The 22,892-nt window shown below is 44.3% G+C and overlaps 1 protein-coding gene across 2 annotated transcripts in view; it reads left to right on the top strand.

Moving 5' to 3' along the window:
- The window catches only part of LOC134984290 (zinc finger protein 568-like), a 52,870-nt gene extending 30,527 nt beyond the window's left edge, over positions 1–22,343 (top strand). The window contains exon 10 of one of the 2 annotated variants that reach the window (XM_063949913.1): positions 18,266–22,343. In XM_063949913.1, the coding sequence (XP_063805983.1) occupies positions 18,266–19,602 (1,337 nt within the window). In that variant the 3' untranslated portion in view covers positions 19,603–22,343. Of the gene's footprint in view, positions 1–18,262 lie in introns of both variants that reach the window. The other variant, XM_063949912.1, reaches the window with a different exon arrangement.
- The last annotated feature ends 549 nt before the right edge of the window (positions 22,344–22,892 follow it).

Below are 22,892 nucleotides of genomic sequence, written 5' to 3'. Positions count from 1 at the left end.
GGAGACACAGCGCGGATGTCAGCGGCAGCGTATACCGCCGCCTCTTAAACACACAGCGGGGCGCTTGAAAAGAGCGTCCCCTCCCGCTGAAACAACATATTCCTCGTGGCTAGCAGCCGCAGCTTCCCCTGCACTCGCCGGGACCCGGGCTATATCCCCCCGCACACTTCCTCCCGCAGTCGGCGCTAGTACGAGGGCTTCTCATACGCTGCTGCCTTATAACTTAAGCCCTGGTAGGCTAGCAGCGCAGCTCCTCCGCCGCTTCCCTTTTATAGAGAGTAGAGGCTATTCCATTTGGGGGTTAGATGATGTTTGATGAGTTAGACAAGTGGATTTCGCAGGCAACTGCAGTGACATCTACCTTTCTACCTACTTGTTACTCGAGCACCACATCACACGTTAGAGGAGGTTGCTCGGGACCAGTGTTTAAATTCATTCGATCGCTGTCGTACCGAGCCAGCAGAGGTTTTGTGGCAACAGACTCGTGGAACCAGAGGTAGAGGTCGTTCATAGTCGACACCAGAAAAGCAGAACAGACCTGCTGACAATCCCGTGGCATGACGGTTTTCCTGCTCACCTGGGGTCCCCCTTGGGGGGCGCAGAGTTGGAAGGTTTTCGGGACGCCTGGACCAAAACATCACCAGACGTCTGGGTCAACCAGATGTTTCCCAGGGTTACAGGATAGTTACAAGAGCGTCCACACAGTCCATTTATTTGCAGCCCGAGGGCCTAGGTGCCCGTTGTGAGCAGGAGCGTTACAGGAGGCAACTTCAAAGACTCCTGCATACAAAGGGTTAAGTCGCCAGTCCCAGATCCTCAATGAGGAACGGGATTTTATTCAAAACTTTTGGTAGTGCAAAATACCTTCATATCCCGATTTGGATTCCTCACCAAGCTTACTTAAGATATGCACCGGTGTGGGATCACTACCGAATCAGTGCCCTGCCATTCGGTCTATCATCAGCTCCAAGAATCTTTATAAAGACCATAGCAATAGTGGTGACAGGATTGAGACAGGGGTCACGATCATACCTTATCTAGACGATCTACTGATCAAGGCCTCATCTCAGAAACAGCTGATAAAGGATGCTCAGACAGCTCATCAATTTCTCATTCAACATGGGTGGATTGTGAACTTCCAGAAATCCAACCTCATGCCAACTCCACGGATTAATTTCCTTGATCTCATCTTGGACACGATACAATTAAGAGTATTCCTACCAGAGAACTAGATCTAGGACCCACAGAGGTTAGTGGCTCAGGTACTAAGGACACAGACGGGTTCTCTACACCTCTGTGCTACTTCTCGAGAAGAGGGTGGCGTCGTTCGCAGCTCTCCGGTACGGCGGACTTCATTCCTGACAATTCCAGATGAAACTCATTGCTCAGGGAGCAGGTTCGCACTGGCTTCTACATCGAAGAATCCAGCATCCACCACGCATACGAACCTACTTGATTTGGTGGTCGTTGCACAAGAATCTCGCAGCAGGCAACAGATTCGGCATTTGGGATTGGAGGATCCTGACAACGGACGCCAGTCTCAGAGGTTGGGGTGCCGTCCTAGTGGAACAAATTCCTAACGGTTTGCAGATTGAAGATGGAATAAATCCAGTCAGTTATTGTGGGTTTAGAACATGGAGGGTTCATGGTAACCATGGACATAAAGGATGGACGTTACAGGAGAGCAGCCTACCCATAAACATTCTCCAACTGAGAGCAGTTTACAATGTGCTTCTCTTAGCCGCAGACCTAGTCATGGGTCAACACTTAAAGATACAGTCGGACAATGTCACGATGACGGCTTACGTAAACCATCAAGGAGGAACAAAGAGCAGGATGGCGTTAAAAGAAGCCACAAAGATCTTTTTGTGGGCAGAAAGGCGGAACATCATCCTCTCGGCAGTGTTCATTCCAGGTGTGGAAAACTGGGAAGCAGATTATCTCAGCCGCCAGGACATGCATCCGGGAGAGTGGTGCCTACATCCACGGATTTTCGAAATGGTGGTGAGGAGATGTGGTCTATCTCCAGTCGATCTAATGGCGTCTTGGCAAAACCATCAGCTGCCTAGATATGTGTCCAGGACAAAAGATCCAGCAGCAGAAGGAGTGGACGCATTAACACTTCCTTGGTGTTACAGGAGGGTTTACATTTTTCCACCTTTCCCACTCACACCCAGGGTTCTGAAACGGTTGAAACGAGAACGAGTGTGGGCATTTCTAATCGCACTAGATTAGCCCCGCAAGAGTTGGTACTCAGACCTGCGAGGGTTACTAGTGGAAGATACTTGGCGGTTACCTCAGAGGGAGGACCTGCTATCTCAGGGACTGTTCCAACACCCACACCTGCACAGGCTGCATTTAACGGCGTGACTAATGAAACCCGGATCTAAGGAAACAGAAGGATACCAAGAACGACCATTCCTACAATGTTTGCCGCTAGGAAGCCGGTCACAGCCACGCACTACTACAGGATTTGGAAGAGGTACATGGACTTATGTCAAGAATGTGGGTGGAATTCAACGATCTTCCACTTATCCAGACTTCTACTTTTCCTTCAGGCCGGTCTAGATGTAGGACTGAGGCTGGGCCCTCTGAAGGTTCAAATTTCGTTTCTCTCTATACTATTTGAACAAGCGGTTAGCATTCTTGAGGATACAACCCCCTTTTTCGTCCTACCACTGTGCCATGGGACTTAAATTTGGTGTTGGAATTTTTGAGATCTCCAACTTTTGGGCCGTTAGCAAGAACAGCCCTGAAATATCTCTCTTGGAAGGTCACGTTATTGATTGCCTTGGTTTCGGCCAAGCGGGTTTCTGAGTTGGGAGCCTTATCGTGTAAGAGTCCTATAAATGTTTCATGAGGATAGGGCAGAACTCCGTACAAGAGCAGGTTTCCTTCCTAAGGTTGGTTTCACGTAAACCAGCCAATTGTGGTCCCATCATTTCAGGGTCTCGCAGATGGGGAAGTGTCCTTGGATGTTATCCGAGCTTTAAGGGTATATGTACAAGTTACGTCGTCCTTCAGAAAGTCGGACCATTGTTTGTTCTTTATTATGGGCCAAAGAAGGGGTGCCAGCATCTAAGCAGCCTTGGTCTAGATGGATTCGACTTGCCATTCGGCAAGCTTATATTTCCTGTAGCAAACAGGTTACGGTTCAGACGGGTGCTCATACCACCAGATCAGTGGGTGCCTCATGGGCGGCTGCCAGACGTGTTTCCACTACTCAACAGAAAAAGAGGAGTGGGTGCAAATCCACTCCCCTAAATTCCCTTCCGCACGCTGAAAATGACCCTGTAACCATACCTGAACCTATCTGGTAATAAAATTCAGAGAATTAGTCACAAATGTTTGCAAACACGTTTAGCTGCTGAGCCACGTCACGCCTTCTCTGATACAGCAGTCCTAACCTACATAATAGCAGTGCCCACATAGCGCCATGTAATTTGTCACAGTAGGCCTCATGATAAAGGCTATTACTAAAACACTTCCAGACAGAGAGCTAACTTACCCGGGAGTCACCCCCAGGATCTCCCATTGGCACTACAAGGAACAGCATGCCTTCCAAATGCTGCTCCCATTCAATTCCACTACTCAACTTTGCAGAGCGGCGACGTGGTCCTCAGCCCACACGTTCGTGAAATTTGACAAGTTTGATACCTTTGTTAACTTAATTGCAAATAAAATATAACCTTTAAGAAATATTCACTAAAAATTCATATAAATTGATCCTACTTAATTAAAAGAAAGATTACTATTGACTGAATTGTCTTACTATCAGTATTATATCAGTCAGGGTGAAAAATATTTTATTTAGAAGAAATATATTCATATGTGTAATACTTTACCATCTAGAACACTGCCAGACAGCCGTGGGCTCTCCCTATTGTTTCCTGTAAATAGAATCAGTTACATGTGCATGGTATCCACACATACACCGTATTCATTATCATTTTCATAAGGGAGAGGCTGAGGCTTATATATACTGTCTATGTATGGTAGGTATCCCTTCCATACCTACCACACATAGACAGGAAAACTATGTATATAGGAAACTATAGGTCAGTAAAACAATACAGAATAAACTATAGGTCAGCAAGACAATACAGAAGGAAACTATTGGTCAGTAAGACAATACAGAAGGAAACTATAGGTCAGTAAGACAATACAGTAGGAAATTATAGGTCAGTAAGACAATAAAGAAGGAAACTATAGGTCAGTAAGACAATACAGTGAGAAACTATAGGTCAGTAAGACAATATGGGAGGAAACTATAGGTCAGTAAGATAATACACTAGGAAACTATAGGTCAGTAAGGCAATATGGAAGGAAACTATAGGTCAGTAAGACCATACAGTGAGAATAGTGGGGTGGCGGTAGTGAATGAAAGGGGGGAGGAGTAGGGAGTAGGGAAAGAGCAGCCGGCAAGAGTATTAACATGGGTATTAAAAAAGTTTTTACCAAAACACTAATAACGATTATGGGTCACCGTTGCTGCATAAAGAGAATGATGTCCCTAGCACAGGGGGAAATACTGATCTTCGTTGTATGTATGTAAACGCTAGAAGCCTTACAGGAAAAAAGGGGGAACTAGAAATCCTCGCAGCAAGCAAACAGTATGATACTATAGGCATTACTGAAACTTGGTGGGATGAGTCTCATGATTGGACAGTCAGTCTAGAGGGTTATACGCTGCTCAGGAGAGACCGCTTAAATAAACGGGGTGGAGGGGTATGTCTTTATGTAAAGCCGTTATTAAAACCTCATATACAGGAAGATATTCAAGAGGGGACTGTAAATACTATTGAGACGTTATGGGTAGAAATTGCATGCGGGGGTAAAGCAATAAAAAAGTTATTGGAGTTATGCTACAGGCCGCCTGGTATTAATGTGTCTGATGAGGAATTGTTACTGCAGCAAATTGAAAGAGCAGCAGGAGTAGGAGACATAGTAGTGATGGGAGACTTTAACTATCCAGAGATAAACTGGAAAATCCATTCATGTGATACTGCTAGGGGCAATATGTTTTTACACACACTAAATGATATCTACTATATTCAATTAATCGAGGAACCAACTGGTACTGTCACAACTGAGGGCCTGAGCTGACGGGAGGCAGCCTCAGTTGTAGGGGCTGAGATGTACCGGAACCTGGGAGGTTGTATCAGACCCCTGGACATGTAAGTAACATGAATAATAACTGCCTGAAGGCGTGACCACGACAACTTGGATAAAAGTCAATGATGTTTATTATGACAACTCCGCAACACAGCAGCAGTAAAAGAAAACGTAAAAGTCAGCAAAGAATAAATACAGTTCCTGAGTACTACAGGATGGCAGGAGCCACAGGGCACTGGTAGTGTGAGATAGTTCTTATGATCTTCTAGATGGAAAGTCCTTACCAGGCCCGACTGTAGCAATGGAGATAACCCAGGATTGTGCCAGCTGGTGTTCCAGGAAAAGCTGGGTTGCTGAAGGTAAAACAGCTGCTGTGGATACTAGCTGGAACCAGACTGTTGTTAGCATGGAGTGGATACTGGCTGGAACCAGTTAAATAATAAATGAACTTGGGAGCGATGAAATATGAACTGAAATGTAGAACTTGGGAGCGGAGAAATAATAATACCGGTGGAGAGTGGTAAAGTGTAGAAAGGACACCGGCCCTTTAAGGGAAGCTGTACTCTGCTGGAAGCAGGTAATGTTGTAGCTGGAAACAGATGAATCCACAATGGATTGGAGAGTCAGGCTACACCGCAGGTGGAATGCTGGTGCGGGTCTCTATGGTGGAAGTCTTGAGACAGGAGCTGGAACCTGAAAGACAATCACAGGAGAGAGACAAACAGGAACTAGGTTTGACAACCAAAGCACTGACGTCTTCCTTGCTCAGGTACAGCTTACTTATACCTGCAGCAAGGAAGGGGTTGGCTAGGCAATTATGCAAATCAACAATACAGACAGCAGATTGGTGGAAATGATCAGATGACAGAATCCAAGATGGCTGCGCCCATGCAGACACTTGGAGGGAAGTTTGGTTTGTAATCCATGTGGTCTGGGAAACAGTAATGGCGGCGCCGGCCACCGGAGACAGGAGACGCCAGGCTGATAGATGCACATTTAACCACGCGGGCACAGCGGAGGCCGCGGCTGATGAAAACACCACTCTGACACTCTGCATGTGGAAACTCAGGAACAGCGGAATCCGGTCCTGGAACGCTGAGCCCGCCTTAGGAGGCATCTGAAGGGTAAGTAATGGCGTCCAGATACCCGGATCGTGACAGGTACAATGCAATCTTAGTCCTGGTATTAACAAACAATGGGGAATTGGTATCAAATATTATAGTAGGGGAGCCCATAGGAAACAGCGACCACGATATGGTCTCAGTCAATATCAGCGTTCATAAGCAGTCCTATACTGGCTCAAGGATTGTAACAAAATATGCAAAAAAGAAATAAGAGGCTAAAGTAGAAACTGAAAAACTAGCAGCAAAGGAAAGCAAAGCAAATCCCATTTTTTTTTAAATATATCAACAGCAAGATATTAAAGGAGAGTATAGACCAGTGTTTCCCAACCACGGTCCTCAAGGCACACTAAAGGTTGGTACACACTAATAGATATATCTGCAGATCAATTGATCTGCAGATACAGGTTGAGTATCCCTTATCCAAATATTCCGAAATACGGAATATTCCGAAATACGGACTTTTTTGAGTGAGACTGAGATAGTGAAACCTTTGTTTTTTGATGACTCAATGTACACAAACTTTGTTAAATACACACAGTTATTAAAAATATTGTATTAAATGACCTTCAGGCTGTGTGTATAAGGTGTATATGAAATATAAATAAATTGTATGCATGTAGACACACTTTGTTTAATGCACAAATTTATAAAAAATATTGGTTAAAATGACATTCAGGCTGTGTGTATAAGGTATATATGTAATATAAATGCATTCTGTGCTTAGATTTAGGTCCCATCACCATGATATCTCATTATATTATGCAAATATTCCAATATACGGAAAAATCCCATATCCAAAATACCTCTGGTCCCAAGCATTTTGGATAAGGGATACTCAACCTGTATATCTATGGACGGATCGGGCAGTGTGTTCAGCATACACACTGCCCGATCCGTCGGGGACTGACGTCATGAACTGGGCAGGCGTGTACACACGGCCGCCCAGTCCAGCTGTCAATCACCGCCGGCCGCCGCAGCATGTGTACGGGCGGTCGGCCAACCGCCCCGTACACACACAGCGACGCGTCAATATATCGGTAGATATATTGGCTGTCGGCTGTACTGCGCGGCCGACACAATACGTCTGTGAACGACGGAGTTCACAGATGTATCGCCGTACACACTGGCCGACGGTCCAATGATATATCGGCCATTCAAGAGAACGGCCGATATATCGACCAGTGTGTACGGGCCTTGACAGTCCTGGTTTTAATGACATCCAGGCTTGAACACAGGTGACATAATTAGTAGCTCAGTTATTTTGATTTAACCATCTGTGCTGAAGCCTGGATATCACTAAAACCTGCACTGTTGGTGTGCCTTGAGGACCGCGTTTGGGAATGCCTGATATAGACCCTTTAAAAGACAAAATGGGAGTCTTAATCAAAAATGATAATGACATAGCGGACAAATTAATTTAGTTTTTTTTTCAACTGTATGTACAAGAGAAGACCAAATGCAGGGACTAACACACAATGTCACCAAAGATAATGTCCCACTGCTAAGTGCTTATTTATGTGAGGATGTAGTCTGTGACCGATTAATTAATGTAAAGATTAGTAAGTCACCGGGTCCCGATGGAATTCACCCAAGAGTTCTTATGGAGCTTCACTCTGAACTTGCAAGGCCGCTATCTTTGATCTTTAAAGATTCAGTTATATCAGGTATGGTTCCCAAAGACTGGCGTATAGCTGAAGTACAGATGGATCCACGGTTATCTTGACTAGTTTTCTGCGCCTAGGCACAACATGACTTATTAGCATAAACCAGGCCTGGCCAACCTGTGGCTCTCCAGCTGTTGTAAAACTACAAGTCCCATCATGCTTTGCCACAGTTTTGCTAGTAGGGAAGGCTAAAACTGTGGCAGGGCATGCTGGGATGTGTAGTTTTACAACATCTGGAGAGCCACAGGTTGGCCAGGCCTGGCATAAACCCTTCATCTATTGTTTTCAGCAGCAATACAATACAGAGAACAATACAGCAGGGGATTAAGTAATTACAGCAGGGGATTAAGTCCGACTGGCCAGTCTCAGTTACTCCTATTAAAGGTCAAGATAAATGTGGACCCATCTGTAGTGCCAATATTCAAAAAGGGAAGTAAAGCTGAACCAGGTAATTATAGACCAGTTAGTCTTATATCTATAGTGGGGAAAGTATTGGAAGGTATTCTAAGAGATAGTATTCAGAAGTTCAATAAGGTCATTAAAAGGAACCAACATGGATTTGTGAAGGACAGATCATGTCAAACCAACTTACTTGGCTTTTATGAAACAGTAAGTGCGATCCTTGATCAGGGTAAGGAGGTGGATGTAATCTTTTTAGACTTTGCCAAAGCTTTCGACACAGTACCACACATGCGTCTTATCTATAAACTACAAGGAATAGGGCTAGGGAGCACAATATGCACTTGGGTCCGTAATTGGTTAGATAATAGGGAGCAGTGCATTGTGGTTAATGGATCATTTTCAAATTGGACTGAAGTGCTAAGTGGTGTGCCGCAAGGGTCTGTACCAGGATCACTATTGTTCACGACCTGTCAGAAGGTCTATGGAGCATGGTGTAAATTTTTGCAGACGATACCAAATTGTGTAAGGTTATAAATAACGGAGGGGGGTGCTGAGTCTTCTGAACGACTTGGTTAAACTAGAAGCATGGGCAGCCAATCGAGAATGAGCGTCAACACAGACAAGTGTAAGTTAATGCACTGTGGTAGCAAGAACAAAACTTACACCTACCTACTAAATGGGGTAATATTAGGGGATTCTGTACTGGAAAAGGACTTAGGTGTCCTCATAGATAGCAAGCTAAGCAGTAGTACCCAAAGTAGGAGTGCAGCAAAGAAGGCTAATAAGATATTAGCATGCATAAAACGGGGTATTGATGCTAGGGATGAGAGTATTATATTCCCGTTATATAAATCACTAGTGAGGACACATCTTGAATACTGTGTACAATTGTGGGCACCATACTACAAAAAGGATATCCTGGAGCTAGAAAAGGTTCAGAGGCGGGCGACCAAACTAATTAAGGGCATGGAGACTCTGGAATACGAGGAAAGGCTTGCTAGGCTAGGCATGTTTATACTGGAAAAGAGGAGACTAAGAGGGGACATGATGAACATCTACAAATATATAAGGGGACAATACACAGAGCTTGCGCGGGACCTGTGTTTGGTAAGATCAGCACAGAGGACACATGGACACTTGCTTAGGTTAGAGGAGAGAAAATTCTGCACAAAGCGGGGAAATGTTTTTTTCGCGGTAAGGACAATACGTGTTTGGAATTCCCTGCCTGAGAGTTATAATGGTGGACTCGGTCAACACCTTTAAGAATGGGTTGGATAAATTCCTAATGGATAATGAAATTCAGGATTATGGTGCGTAGTAACGCACTATAGTTATTATAAAAAAAAGGAATAAACACAACGGCTGACATCAGCATCAGACTAAATTTAGTCCAAAAACAATACTGCACAGGAAACCACAAATAGGTTGAACTCGATGGACAAATTGTCTTTTCTCACGTCCTAGAGGATGCTGGGGTCCATATTAGTACCATGGGGTATAGACGGGTCCACCAGGAGCCATTGGCACTTTAAAAGTATAATAGTGTGGGCTGGCTCCTCCCTCTATGCCCATCCTTCCAGACTCAGTTTAGAAAATGTGCCCGGAGGAGCCGGTCACAGCTAGGGGAGCTCTACAGAGCTTTCTTAGTAAAAGTTTTTCTTAGAGTTTTTATTTTACAGGGAGGCTGCTGGCAACAGTCTCCCTGCATCGAGGGACTGAGGGGGAGAGCAGTGTCCACCCTGCGGGGTCTGAGCCACTGTCTGCCCTGTACCCTGTGTGTATGTGGTGTGAGTGGTGTGTAACAGCAAACATGTCTACAGACTCTGTCTCATATGCTGCAGAGGATTCATCTTCTCAGGAAGATCCCATCCCATGTAATCAGGATTGCACTGTTGTAGCGCAGATCCCAGCTAGAGAACCGGAGTGGTTAACCTCTCTTAGAGGAACTATTCCTCAGATTTCTGAGAGGGTTACAAGATCTGAGCATGTCACTCAGGTACTGCAATCCTCTATGGTTGTATGGTCTGATACTGCTCCCTCAGGGTCCCCTGCGGTACATTCTCACAAACGTGCGCTTGCCAAGATTATGCAGGATGACACAGACACCGATTCTGACACTGCAGACGGTGACGGGGATGTGTCATGGGGGACGGCATCACTTGCTAAGGGGTTGCAGTTGAAGATTGAGGCCGTACGGGATGTGTTGCGTATTTCGGACACTCCTCCTGAGCAGGTAGAGGAGGCCTTTTTCATGGACAGTAAGAAGGCCCCTCTTACCTTTCCAACATCTGAGGAATTAAATGCTATATTTGAAAAGGCCTGGGAAAATCCAGTGAAAAAATTACAGATCCCTAAGAAGGGTCTTGGTTGTTTTTCCATTCCCAGAGGATGATAGAATGAAATGGGAGTCTCCACCTATAGTGGACGCCTCTGTTTCCAGGCTGTAAAAATAAGTGGTTTTACCAGTCCCGGGATCTACCGCGTTGAAGGACCCGGCTGATCGCAAGGTGGATGCTATGCTCAAATCCAAATATACGGCTTCAGGGCTATAGCCAGATGGTCAATCACTCTGCAGGACGACTTGACTACGATGGATAAAGGTGATGTTGATTTATTCGTACGTAACATTCAGTATTCTGCGAGGCCTACAAAGAACAAACCTCACACCTTCTTTAGAGGTGGTCGTGCTAAAGGAAAAAAGCCTGCTCCCGCAGGTTCCCAAGACCAGAAGCCTGCTTCTGGTACCCACAAGTACTCCGCATGACGGTGGACTACACAGCCTGGAGGAAAGTCAGATGGGACCAAGACTCCGGCATTTCAGCCACGTCTGGGTGTCGTCTGGCCTGGACCCTTGGATATAGGATATGGTGTCCTGGGGGTACAGTCTGGAGTTTCAAACTCTCCCACCTCATCGTTTCTTCAAATCAGGCTTACCGGCTTTGCAGGCAGATAGAGCAATTCTTCTGGAAGCTATCTGAAAATTGGTAGTGTCCGAGGTCATTGTTCCAGTTCTGCCTCATCAGTGGAACAAGGTTTACTATTCGAACCTTCTCATGGTACTGAAGCCGGATGGTTCTGTACGGCCAATTCTGAACTTAAAGTATTTGAACCCTTATCTCAGGGAGTTTAAGTACAAGATGGAGTTTCTGAGAGCTGTCATCTCAGGACTGATGGAGGGGGAATTCTTGGTGTCCCTGGACATCAAGGATGCGTACCTCCACATTCCCATTTGGTCGACGCATCAGGCTTATCTCAAGTTTGCACTCTTTAGACGATCACTATCCGTTTCAACCGAGGGTCTTCACCAAGGTGATGGCAGAGATGATGGTTCTCCTCCGCAAGCAGGGTGTGAACACAATTCCGTATCTGGATGATCTCCTGATCAAGGCAACATCCAGGGAGAAGTTATTAAGATTGAATGCCCTCATGACACATCTGCTCAAGGAGCACGGTTGGATCCTGAACCTTCCAAAGTCTCATCTGGAGCTGACAAGGAGGCTGCCTTTCCTGGGAATGATCCTCAACACGGAGGTGCAGAGGGTGTTTCTACCGGTAGAGAAAGCACTAGTGATTCAAACAATGGTCCGGGATGTCTTGAAGCCTTCATGGGTATCGGTTCATCAGTGCATCCACCTTCTGGGGAAGATGGTTGCCTCCTACGAGGCTCTGCAGTATGGAGGATTCAATGCTCGCTCCTTTAGCTGGATCTCTTGGACCAGTGGTTGGGATCTCACCTACATATGCATCAGAGGATACATCTGTCACCAAAGCCAGGATTTCACTCCTCTGGTGGCTACAACTACCACACCTTCTGGAAGGCCGAAGGTTCAGGGTTCAGGACTGGATCCTTCTAACCACGGATGCAAGTCTAAGCGGTTGGGGAGCAGTCGCTCAGGGAGAAACCTTCCAAGGAAGGTGGTCGTATCAAGAATCCCTTCTCCCAATAAACATCCTGGAGCTAAGGGCCATGTACAACTGCCTTCTTCAAGCAGCACACCTACAGGATTGAGCTGTTCTGGTGCAGTCGGACAACGTGACCACAGTGGCCTACATAAACCAACAAGGCGGAACGAAGAGCAGGGCTGCAATGTCAGAGGTGTCAAGAATCCTCCTCTGGGCAGAAAGGCATGCAGTGGCGATGTCAGCAATCTTCATTCCGGGATTAGAAATATGGGAAGCAGACTTCTTCAGCAGACACTATCTCCATCCAGGAGAATGGGGCCTTCACCCAGAGGTGTTTGAGGAGGTAACCTGTTGGTGGGGGGTTCCTCACATAGACATGATGGCCTCCCATCTCAACAAGAAGCTGCGGAGGTACTTTTCCAGGTCGAGAGACCCGCAGGCAGTGGCGGTGGACTCACTGGTAACACTGTGGGTGTTCACGTCAGTGTATGTGTTCCCTCCACTTCCTCTGATTCCAAGAGTTCTTCAACTTGTAAGAAGAACAAAGGTTCTGGCAATCCTCATTGCTCCAGACAGGCCAAGGAGGGCTTGGTACGCGGATCTGCTGGATCTTCTGCAAGATCCACAGCTCTTACCTCTTCGGGAGGATCTGCTGCTGCGGGGGCTGTTCGCCTATCAAGACTTACCAAGGCTACGTTTGATGGCATGGCGGTTGAGCACCAGATCTTAGCTCGAAAGGGTATCCCAAGCGAGGTGATTCCTACCCTGATACAGGCTAGGAATGGGGTAACATCTAAATATTACCATCGAATTTGGAAATAATATGTGTCTTGGGGTGAATCCAAGAAATTTCCTGCTGTGGAGTTTCAACTTGGACGTTTGCTCCTTTTCCTGCAAGCAGGTGTGGATATGGGCCTGAGATTGGGATCTATCAAGGTTCAGATCCCGGCTTTATCCATTTTCTTACAAAAGCAATTGGCTGTCCTCCCTGAGGTTTAGACCTTTTTGAAGAGGTTCTGTACATCCAGCTTCCCTTTGTGGCGCCAATGGCACCCTGGGATCTTGGTGTGGTATTCGTTCCTGCAGTCGGATTGGTTTGAGCCTCTACAGGAGGCTAAAATCAAGTTTCTCACGTGGAAGGCGGTCACTTTGTTGGCCTTAGCTATCTGCTCGACGCGTGTCAGAATTGGGAGCTTTTTCCTGTAAAAGTCCCTATCTGATCTTCCATGAAGATAGGGCGGAACTCAGGACTTGTCGTTCCTGCCTAAGGTTGTCTCAGCTTTTCATATCAACCAACCTATTGTTGTGCCAGTGGCTACTGACACCTCAATTGCTTCAAAGGCCTTGGATGTTGTAAGGGCTTTGAAGATTTATGTGAAGAGGACGGCTCATCATAGGAAAACTGACTCTGTCCTCTATGATCCCAAGAAAATTGGGTGTCCTGCTTCTAAGCAGTCGATTTCACGCTGGATCAGGTTCACCATCCTGCATGCATATTCTATGGCAGGATTGCCGTGTCCAAAATCTGTAAAGGTCCACTCTACTCGTAAGGTGGGCTCTTCCTGGGCGGCTGCCCGGGGTGTCTCGTCTGTACAGCTTTGCTGAGCTACTTGGTCTGTGTCGAACATGTTTGCTAAGGTTTAAAGAAGTAATAGAGAACACGAATGGCGCCAATAGCAACAAGCAGCAACCCCTTTGCACCAGTGGTAATCCCTTGTACCAATATGAAATAGTGAACAGATAAAGTAAGTGCAATAGGATGCGCTAAATGCGGAAATGGGTGGACAGATCTAATTATCCCTTGTGTGTAATATTAAAAGTTGATACTTCCCTTAATATCACCTATATGCATACACTTCTTGAATCCGTTCCACATGTGAAAAAAATAGATAAATGCATATAGTGTAGTATATTTTAGATAGGACAAAATTGAATACAATCAATTGTCAGATTCATACATAAAAAATGCACAAAAAATGCAGATTAAATTCCTAAAAACACTTTTTCACCCAAATGTAGGGTAATAAAGGTGGAGGATTACCAGATGAAAGTGATCAGTGAGCGTATCAGATGTAACCTTAGGGTAACTGGCTCCGGAACCGGGTTCCCTCGTCCACGTCCCAATCGTCTGGTCAGCCTTACACCTGTTGATAATTCAATGCATACACCACATACAGTCACATATCCCTCCTGTCCCATACGTGAAGGAGGGATATGTGACTCCTGACCCGGAAGTAATATATGACTCCTGACCCGGAAGTAATCTAGGTTGAAGGTACAAAAAGGAAGTCTTTTCACTCCACTCTCACTGCCTGATGAAGGGACATTCCCGAAACGCGTAGCAGCAGGAGAGTGGTGTATGCATTGAATTATCAACAGGTGTAAGGCTGACCAGACGATTGGGACGTGGACGAGGGAACCCGGTTCCGGAGCCAGTTACCCTAAGGTTACATCTGATACGCTCACTGATCACTTTCATCTGGTAATCCTCCACCTTTATTACCCTACATTTGGGTGAAAAAGTGTTTTTAGGAATTTAATCTGCATTTTTTGTGCATTTTTTATGTATAAATCTGACAATTGATTGTATTCAATTTTGTCCTATCTAAAATATACTACACTATATGCATTTATCTATTTTTTTCACATGTGGAACGGATTCAAGAAGTGTATGCATATAGGTGATATTAAGGGAAGTATCAACTTTTAATATTACACACAAGGGATAATTAGATCTGTCCACCCATTTCCGCATTTAGCGCATCCTATTGCACTTACTTTATCTGTTCACTATGTTTGCTAAGGTTTACAAGTTCGATACCTTGGCCTCTGATGACCTCAAGTTTGGTCAAGCAGTTTTGCAGGAGCCTTCGCGCTCTCCATCCTGTTCTGGGAGCTTTGGTACATCCCCATGGTACTTATATGGACCCCAGTATCCTCTAAGAGAAAATAGGATTTTAATTACCTACCGGTAAATCCTTTTCTCGTAATCTGTAGAGGATGCTGGGCGCCCGCCCAGCGCTTTGTTTTCCTGCTTTGGTTTTATAGTTCAGTACTGCCTGGTTCCTAGGTAAGTTCTGCGTTATTTACTGTTTCAGCTGTTGCTGAGTTTTTCGGCATGTTGGCCGGATTTGCCTGTTGTGTGAGCTGGTATGAATCTTGCCACTATCTGTGTATTTCCTTCTCTCGAAGTTTGTCGTCTCCTCGGGCACAGTTTCTAGAGTCTGGTAGGAGGGGCATAGAGGGAGGAGCCAGCCCACACTATTAAACTCTTAAAGTGCTCATGGCTTCTAGTGGACCCGTCTATACCCCCATGGTACTAATATGGACCAGCATCCTCAACGGACTACGAGAAAAGGATTTACCGGTAGATAATTAAAATTCTATTTTTTATACCTTAGATACTATGTTACTATGTAATACAGAAGGAAACTATAGGTCAGTAAGGCAATACAGTAGGAAACTATAGGTCAGTAAGACAATACAGTAGAAAAGAAGGTCAGTAAGGCAATACAGTGGGAAACTGTAGGTCAGTAAGATAATACAGTGGGAAACTATAGGTCAGTAAGACAATACAATAGGAAACTATAGGTCAGTAAGACAATACAGTAGGAAACAGTAGGTCAGTAAGACAATACAGTAGGAAACAGTAGGTCAGTAAGACAATACAGTAAGAAACTGCAGGTAAGTAAGACAATACAAAAGGAAACTAGGTCAGTTAGACAATACAGTAAGAAACTGTATTTCAGTAAAACAATATAGTAAGACACCATAGGTCAGTAAGAAACTATAGGTCAGTAAGACAATACAATAAGAAACTATAGCTCAGTTAGACAATACAGTAAACTATAGGTCAGTAAGACAATACACTAGGAAACTATAGGTCAGTAAGACAATACAGTAAGAAACTATAGGCCAGTAAGACAATACAGTAGGAAACTATAGGTCAGTAAGACAATACAGTAAGAAACTATAGGTCAGTAAGACAATACAGTAGGAAACTATTGGTCAGTAAGACAATACAGTAAGAAACTATAGGTCAGTAAGACAATACAGTAGGAAACTATAGGTCAGTAAGACAATACAGTTGGAAACTATAGGTCAGTAAGACAATACAATAGGAAACTATAGGTCAGTAAGACAATACAGTAGGAAACAGTAGGTCAGTAAGACAATACAGTAGGAAACAGTAGGTCAGTAAGACAATACAAAAGGAAACTAGGTCAGTTAGACAATACAGTAAGAAACTGTATTTCAGTAAAACAATATAGTAAGACACCATAGGTCAGTAAGAAACTATAGGTCAGTAAGACAATACAATAAGAAACTATAGCTCAGTTAGACAATACAGTAAACTATAGGTCAGTAAGACAATACACTAGGAAACTATAGGTCAGTAAGACAATACAGTAAGAAACTATAGGCCAGTAATACAATACAGTAGGAAACTATAGGTCAGTAAGACAATACAGTAAGAAACTATAGGTCAGTAAGACAATACAGTAGGAAACTATTGGTCAGTAAGACAATACAGTAAGAAACTATAGGTCAGTAAGACAATACAGTTGGAAACTATAGGTCAGTAAGACAATACAGTAGGAAACATCTAAAAAGCCTTTTTAAATGAGTTCCTCCTAACACCGCACAACTGCTCAGTGCGCAGATATTTGTGAGCAAAATAAAAAACCTATGGAGAATTATCAGCAATAACTTTTTGCGGCTAATTGGATAGGGAGTTTTTGCGATGAACTGAATCCCCCCCATAAAATGTTTATACATACAGTATGATTTCACATTGAGATTACCGCTGGAGGAAACTCTGCCACAATATTATTCAATGTGTAATTTATCCCATCCTCGTATGGGTGTAATATATTACTACAGTGGTTCTCAAACTCGGTCCTCAGGACCCCACACAGTGCATGTTTTGCAGGTAACCCAGCAGGTGCACAGGTGTATTAATTACTCACTGACACATTTTAAAAGGTCCACAGGTGGAGTTAATTATTTCACTTGCGATTCTGTGAGGATACCTGCAAAACATGCACTGTGTGGGGTCCTGAGGACCGAGTTTGAGAACCTGTGTATTACTATATTCTTACTGAACAGGATTATTAGCACTGAATCAGTTATCACCCAATATAATATACATGCTGATGTTTAACAACAAATACACTTGTTTCTTTATTACTTTATTCACCTTTATACATTTACCTTTGTGTTTAATATATCACGGATTTATCTTACATACTTTACTGTACTTAATGAAGGTTATATATTATTTATTAGTGTGCAAACAGGACAGCACTGTCTCTTTTTTGGTGTTTTTTTATTGCAAAGCCCATGTCACCTCTAGTAATCCCACATGAGCGTCCATGTCACCTCTAGTAATCCCACATGAGCATCCGTGTCACCTCCAGTAATCCCACATGAACGTCCATGTCAACTCCAGTAATCCCACATGAGCGTCCATGTCACCTCTAGTAATCCCACATGAGCATCCATGTCACCTCTAGTGATCCCACATGAGCGTCCGTGTCACCTCTAGTGATCCCACATGAGCGTCCGTGTCACCTCTAGTGATCCCACATGAGCGTCCGTGTCACCTCTAGTGATCCCACATGAGCGTCCGTGTCACCTCTAGTGATCCCACGTGATCGCCTGTGTCACCTCTAGTAATCCCACGTGATCGCCCGTGACACCTCTAGTAATCCCACGTGAGCGTCCACGTCACCTCTAGTAATCCCACGTGAGCGTCCACGTCACCTCTAGTAATCCCACGTGAGCGTCCACGTCACCTCTTGTAATCCCACGTGAGCGTCCACGTCACCTCTTGTAATCCCACATGAGCGTCCACGTCACCTCTAGTAATCTCACATGAGCGTTCAGTGTTGATCAAGGTCCAGTCTAAGCATCCTAGCTTTTTTTTGTTTTTTAATAAACATAAAAGCAATGATTACAGGTAAAAATGTCTGTTATAGAATTATATATTGTATCCTGTAACACCCTGGGTCTTGTCTACTCATTATATATATTAATGTATTTTATTTCCAGCAGATGGACACACAAGCAGGAATATCACAGAAGGACATCTAATGTTATCCCTGGATTCTGAAATAACCAATTATGACAGTAGACAGTATTCTCCAGGAGCTAACCCCATTACCCCAATTATACATCCAGCTCTATCAGCTGATCCCTCTGATCCTGGGAAATGTTCTCCTGATCACTCTGATATTGGTGCATCTGTTACAGCTCTGAGAGTAGATACAGTGTTTCCCTGGTCTATAGATGCCAAATGTTTTACACAGAACACAAACCTTATTACTCATCAGCCAGCTAAGGCAGGTGAGAGGCCATTTCCATGTTCTGAGTGTGGGAAATGTTTTACATATAAATCATATCTTGTTAGACATGAGAGAAGTCACACAGGTGACATGCCATATTCCTGTTCTGAGTGTGGGAAATGTTTTGCACAGAAATTACATTTTGTTACACATCAGAGAAGTCACACAGGTGAGAAGCCGTATTCCTGTTCTGAGTGTGGGAAATGTTTTTCATCGAAATACCATCTTGTTAGTCATCAGAGAAGTCACACAGGTGAGAAGCCATATTCCTGTTCTGAGTGTAGGAAATGTTTTGCACGGAAATCACATCTTGTTATACATCAGAGAAGTCACACAGGTGAGAAGCCATATTCCTGTTCTGAGTGTGGGAAATGTTTTTCATCGAAATCAGAACTTGTTATACATCAGAGAAGTCACACAGGTGAGAAGCCATATTCCTGTTCTGAGTGTGGGAAATGTTTTGCACACAAATCACATTTTGTTATACATCAGAGAAGTCACACAGGTGAGAAGCCGTATTCCTGTTCTGAGTGTGGGAAATGTTTTTCATCGAAATACCATCTTGTTAGTCATCAGAGAAGTCACACAGGTGAGAAGCCATATTCCTGTTCTGAGTGTAGGAAATGTTTTGCATGGAAATCAGCTCTTGTTATACATCAGAGAAGTCACACAGGTGAGAAGCCATATTCCTGTTCTGAGTGTGGGAAATGTTTTTCATCGAAACCAGATCTTGTTATACATCAGAGAAGTCACACAGGTGAGAAGCCGTATTCCTGTTCTGAGTGTGGGAAATGTTTTGCACACAAATCACATTTTGTTATACATCAGAGAAGTCACACAGGTGAGAAGCCGTATTCCTGTTCTGAGTGTGGGAAATGTTTTGCACACAAATCACAATTTGTTATTCATCAGCATGCTCACACAGGTGAGATGCCATTTTCCTGTTCTGAGTGTGGGAAATGTTTCGCACAGAAATCCGCTCTTGTTACACATCAGAGAATTCACACAGGTGAGAAGCCATATTCCCGTTCTCGGTGTGGGAAATAAGCTCTTTTTTTTAAATTGTGTATTCTTTATTGTAAGTTTTTTAACCCCCCCCCCCCCCCCCAAAAAAAAAAAATACAACAAACAATTATTAAAATACTTGTAACGAGCGCTAAAAATTATGAGAATTATAAGAAAGTGGCACCTGTAAGAAAGATTTGTTAATACAAAACGTGTTTACAGCTCCTTTTGGAGAATTTGAGCTCAGTCCGTCACGATTTCACAAAATGTGGAAGTTCTAACTTTCCCTAACTACTAACCGGTACCATGCAGGGCTCCAAGATGTAGTATGGTAAGTCCTCTTCTCCCGTGCCACTGCGTCCAGCGGTGGGAGATCGCGGTTAGTTGTTAAGTCGCGGCTCGATGACGTCACACTGCGGCTCGGCGTCAGGGAATTCGGGACGGTCAAATGGTAAACTGTAGCTCTGTGCCTCCAACGCGTTTTGTGCGTCACAATCATGGCAGATACAGTAGAGCATGCAATATGCCGACAGGAGTACTGTCAGACAATGTATACCAAATAAAATTACAATACATACCCAACAAAAACAGGATATATAAAGCACTCATCAGTATAACATTAAGCAATAGGAGCACACAGGCGCCATGTGAGCTCACATATCTAGGATAAAGTGAGAGTAACCTATAGCTGAGGAATATAGAGATACAGAGATAACTATATTGCAGGCCATGAATAGAATAGGCATAGAGTGAAGGAATATTGAAAAAAATATATATAATTCCGGAGACATCTGCCATAAATCTAAGCAGAATAAAACAAAACCCTACAGTCTCTAACTAAATCAAAACAAACCCCGCACCCTGTATAACCTAACCCCAACCTAGGTATACCTGGATCCCCATAACCCGCCCACCTAAGCTACTTAACTTGTCTAAGCCCTAATCCCCACCCCATACCCAAAATGAGGATAAATAAAATAGATATCTGACTGGGGCAACTGAAAAGATAATATCAAAGGATCTAACTCTAGTAGAACTTCCACGTATAAACTTACATATGTGAACATAAAATATGAAGGATAGTGTTTGCTATACCCAATAGATATTCCAATGCGTATCTAGATACATAAGCTCTTAAATGAACATTTTTCAAATTAAACATAGTGTGTAACTATGTAATAAAGTTAGGCCGATAATAAGACATACAAAAAACATGAGAATGGACAATATTTTACAGAGAATCAGTGAGAAAATAAAACATAGCGAGGGTCCTGGCAACAGTGAATCAGTACACAGACTTGGAAAGAAACAAATTCAGTCTGGGGGACGGGCCCATTCCGGAACCATATAGCCCAACAATTCACAAACAGTAACCAGCAAACAAATGGAGTCATCAGCCATCTTGTACAGCATTATCCAAGTAGAGAAGAGTAAAGGCCTCAGGTCCACAAAAATTACAGAATGGAAATCCATCCCCCTCCCTAGCACCTCAACGGACTGCAATGTGATACAGTACAGTTCTCCAGTGTTCAAAAAGTCACATTTTGAGGCCCTGAATGAGATTACAGTGTGGGTCCACACAGTCCTAATGACGAGATGGAGGCTGCCGCTGACATCCCATGCACCATCGGAAACCAGGAATAACGGCGAATACGCATGGGATTAATCCGCAACTCCCCCAATTTATAACTTGTTGTGTAGCGGAACCCACAGGCTCACCCAAGGGCTCCGAGGGCATCAACACAGGTAGGCAGGCAGACTGTTCAGGAGAAACGGGCACCGCAACAGTCTCTTCTCCAAACATAGCAAGAATCCTTTTCTCAGATTCCATAGCAGCCTTCAGGATAGAGGAGGTTAGATGTTCAGAGGTACTAGCAGGGTTAAACATGGCTGCAGGGGGTGCCTCACCAAAGCCAGTAATATGTAAAGAAGCACAGAATAGCAGATAGAAATATTAGAAAGGTCCAGTCTCAAACAGTCAATATCAGAGGTATGAAACGCAGAAGAAATGGCAGTTCTGTGTGTTCATGATGAAGGAGACCTCAGTGTTCAGCAGAGAGCTATAGTGAAAAAAAGGTGTGCGCTCACTAGGGAAGCATAGGAGAGAAGTAATGAAGTTCCTAGGGGCCCGGTCAAAAGATGGCATCTACGTGGCGGGAAAGCACTCTTAATAAGCTGCTCACAGGGTCGGCCAAAATGCAAGGATTCCGCTCGCAATATAAGGCGACAGCAGCGGCACAGACACGGAGTTAAAAGCACCACTCAGAAGAAGCCGCCCCGCATTCAGCTTGGGTAAATAGTCGGGTAGTAGAAGTGGCGGATCCGCAGCAGGTAAGTTTGGCCACAGTAAACATGCGGTCAATCCCGGTGATGTAGTAGTCTCCCACCACAGCCAGTCAGTGCCAGCAGTCCCCGAATCAGCAGCCCACCAGCCGGAGTGGTCAGGAGAGGAGAGCCGTAGCTGGAAGTGAACTTGCGCACAGCACAATGTCAGGCAGTGAGGCCGGCCGCGACACCCAGGATGTAGGCCACACTACGCAGCTCCGCAATGCCAAGGTTTTTCTGCAGCTAGAGACAGCACAGACACCAAAAGATGCAGCACACTGGAACACCCCTGTGGAGCAATTTCCAACGAGAACGTAGTAGGGAGCAGGATATATCAGCAGGATGTTGGTCGGGAAATAAGCTCTTGATCGGCATGAGAGAAGTCACACAGGTGAGAAGCCGTATTCCTGTTCTGAGTGTGGGAAATGTTTTGCACAGAAATCACATCTTGTTACACATCAGAGCAGTTACACAGGTGAGAAGCCATTTTCCTGTTCTGAGTGTGGGAAATGTTTTGCATATAAATCACATCTTGTTACACATCAGAGGAGTCACACAGATGAGAAGCCATTTTCATGCTGTGAGAGAAATAAATCCGCTCTTGTTGAACACATTAGACATTACCCAAGTACGGAACCATTTACATCTTCTGGAGTATAATTATCACTGTCGTCCAATGTTCCTCGGGTGAATCCTATCTCCTATGCTTTATAAAATATACATGCTACCACTGGGTGATATAATCAGATGTCATGGCCTGGTCTACCACTGCTATGCAGATGACCTGCTTTTTGCTCCATGTACTGAGAACCGAATACCAATAAATGGTTGTCTAGCTGAGCGCCAGGGGTGGATGATGCCAGTTGGCTGTGACTCAGTCTTTGTGAAACATAATAGAAGCTCCCCAACAAAGGACAAGACTACAGCTTTACCAACCATCTGGATTTATGCTTTGGTGTTCAGAATTGCAAAATACTGAACATGTGCTGAATCTTTGTGTTGTCCTG

The sequence above is a fragment of the Pseudophryne corroboree genome (assembly GCF_028390025.1).
Source record: "Pseudophryne corroboree isolate aPseCor3 chromosome 3 unlocalized genomic scaffold, aPseCor3.hap2 SUPER_3_unloc_47, whole genome shotgun sequence".
Taxonomy (NCBI): Eukaryota; Metazoa; Chordata; class Amphibia; order Anura; family Myobatrachidae; genus Pseudophryne; species Pseudophryne corroboree.
This window is presented reverse-complemented; position numbering and strand designations above follow the sequence as displayed.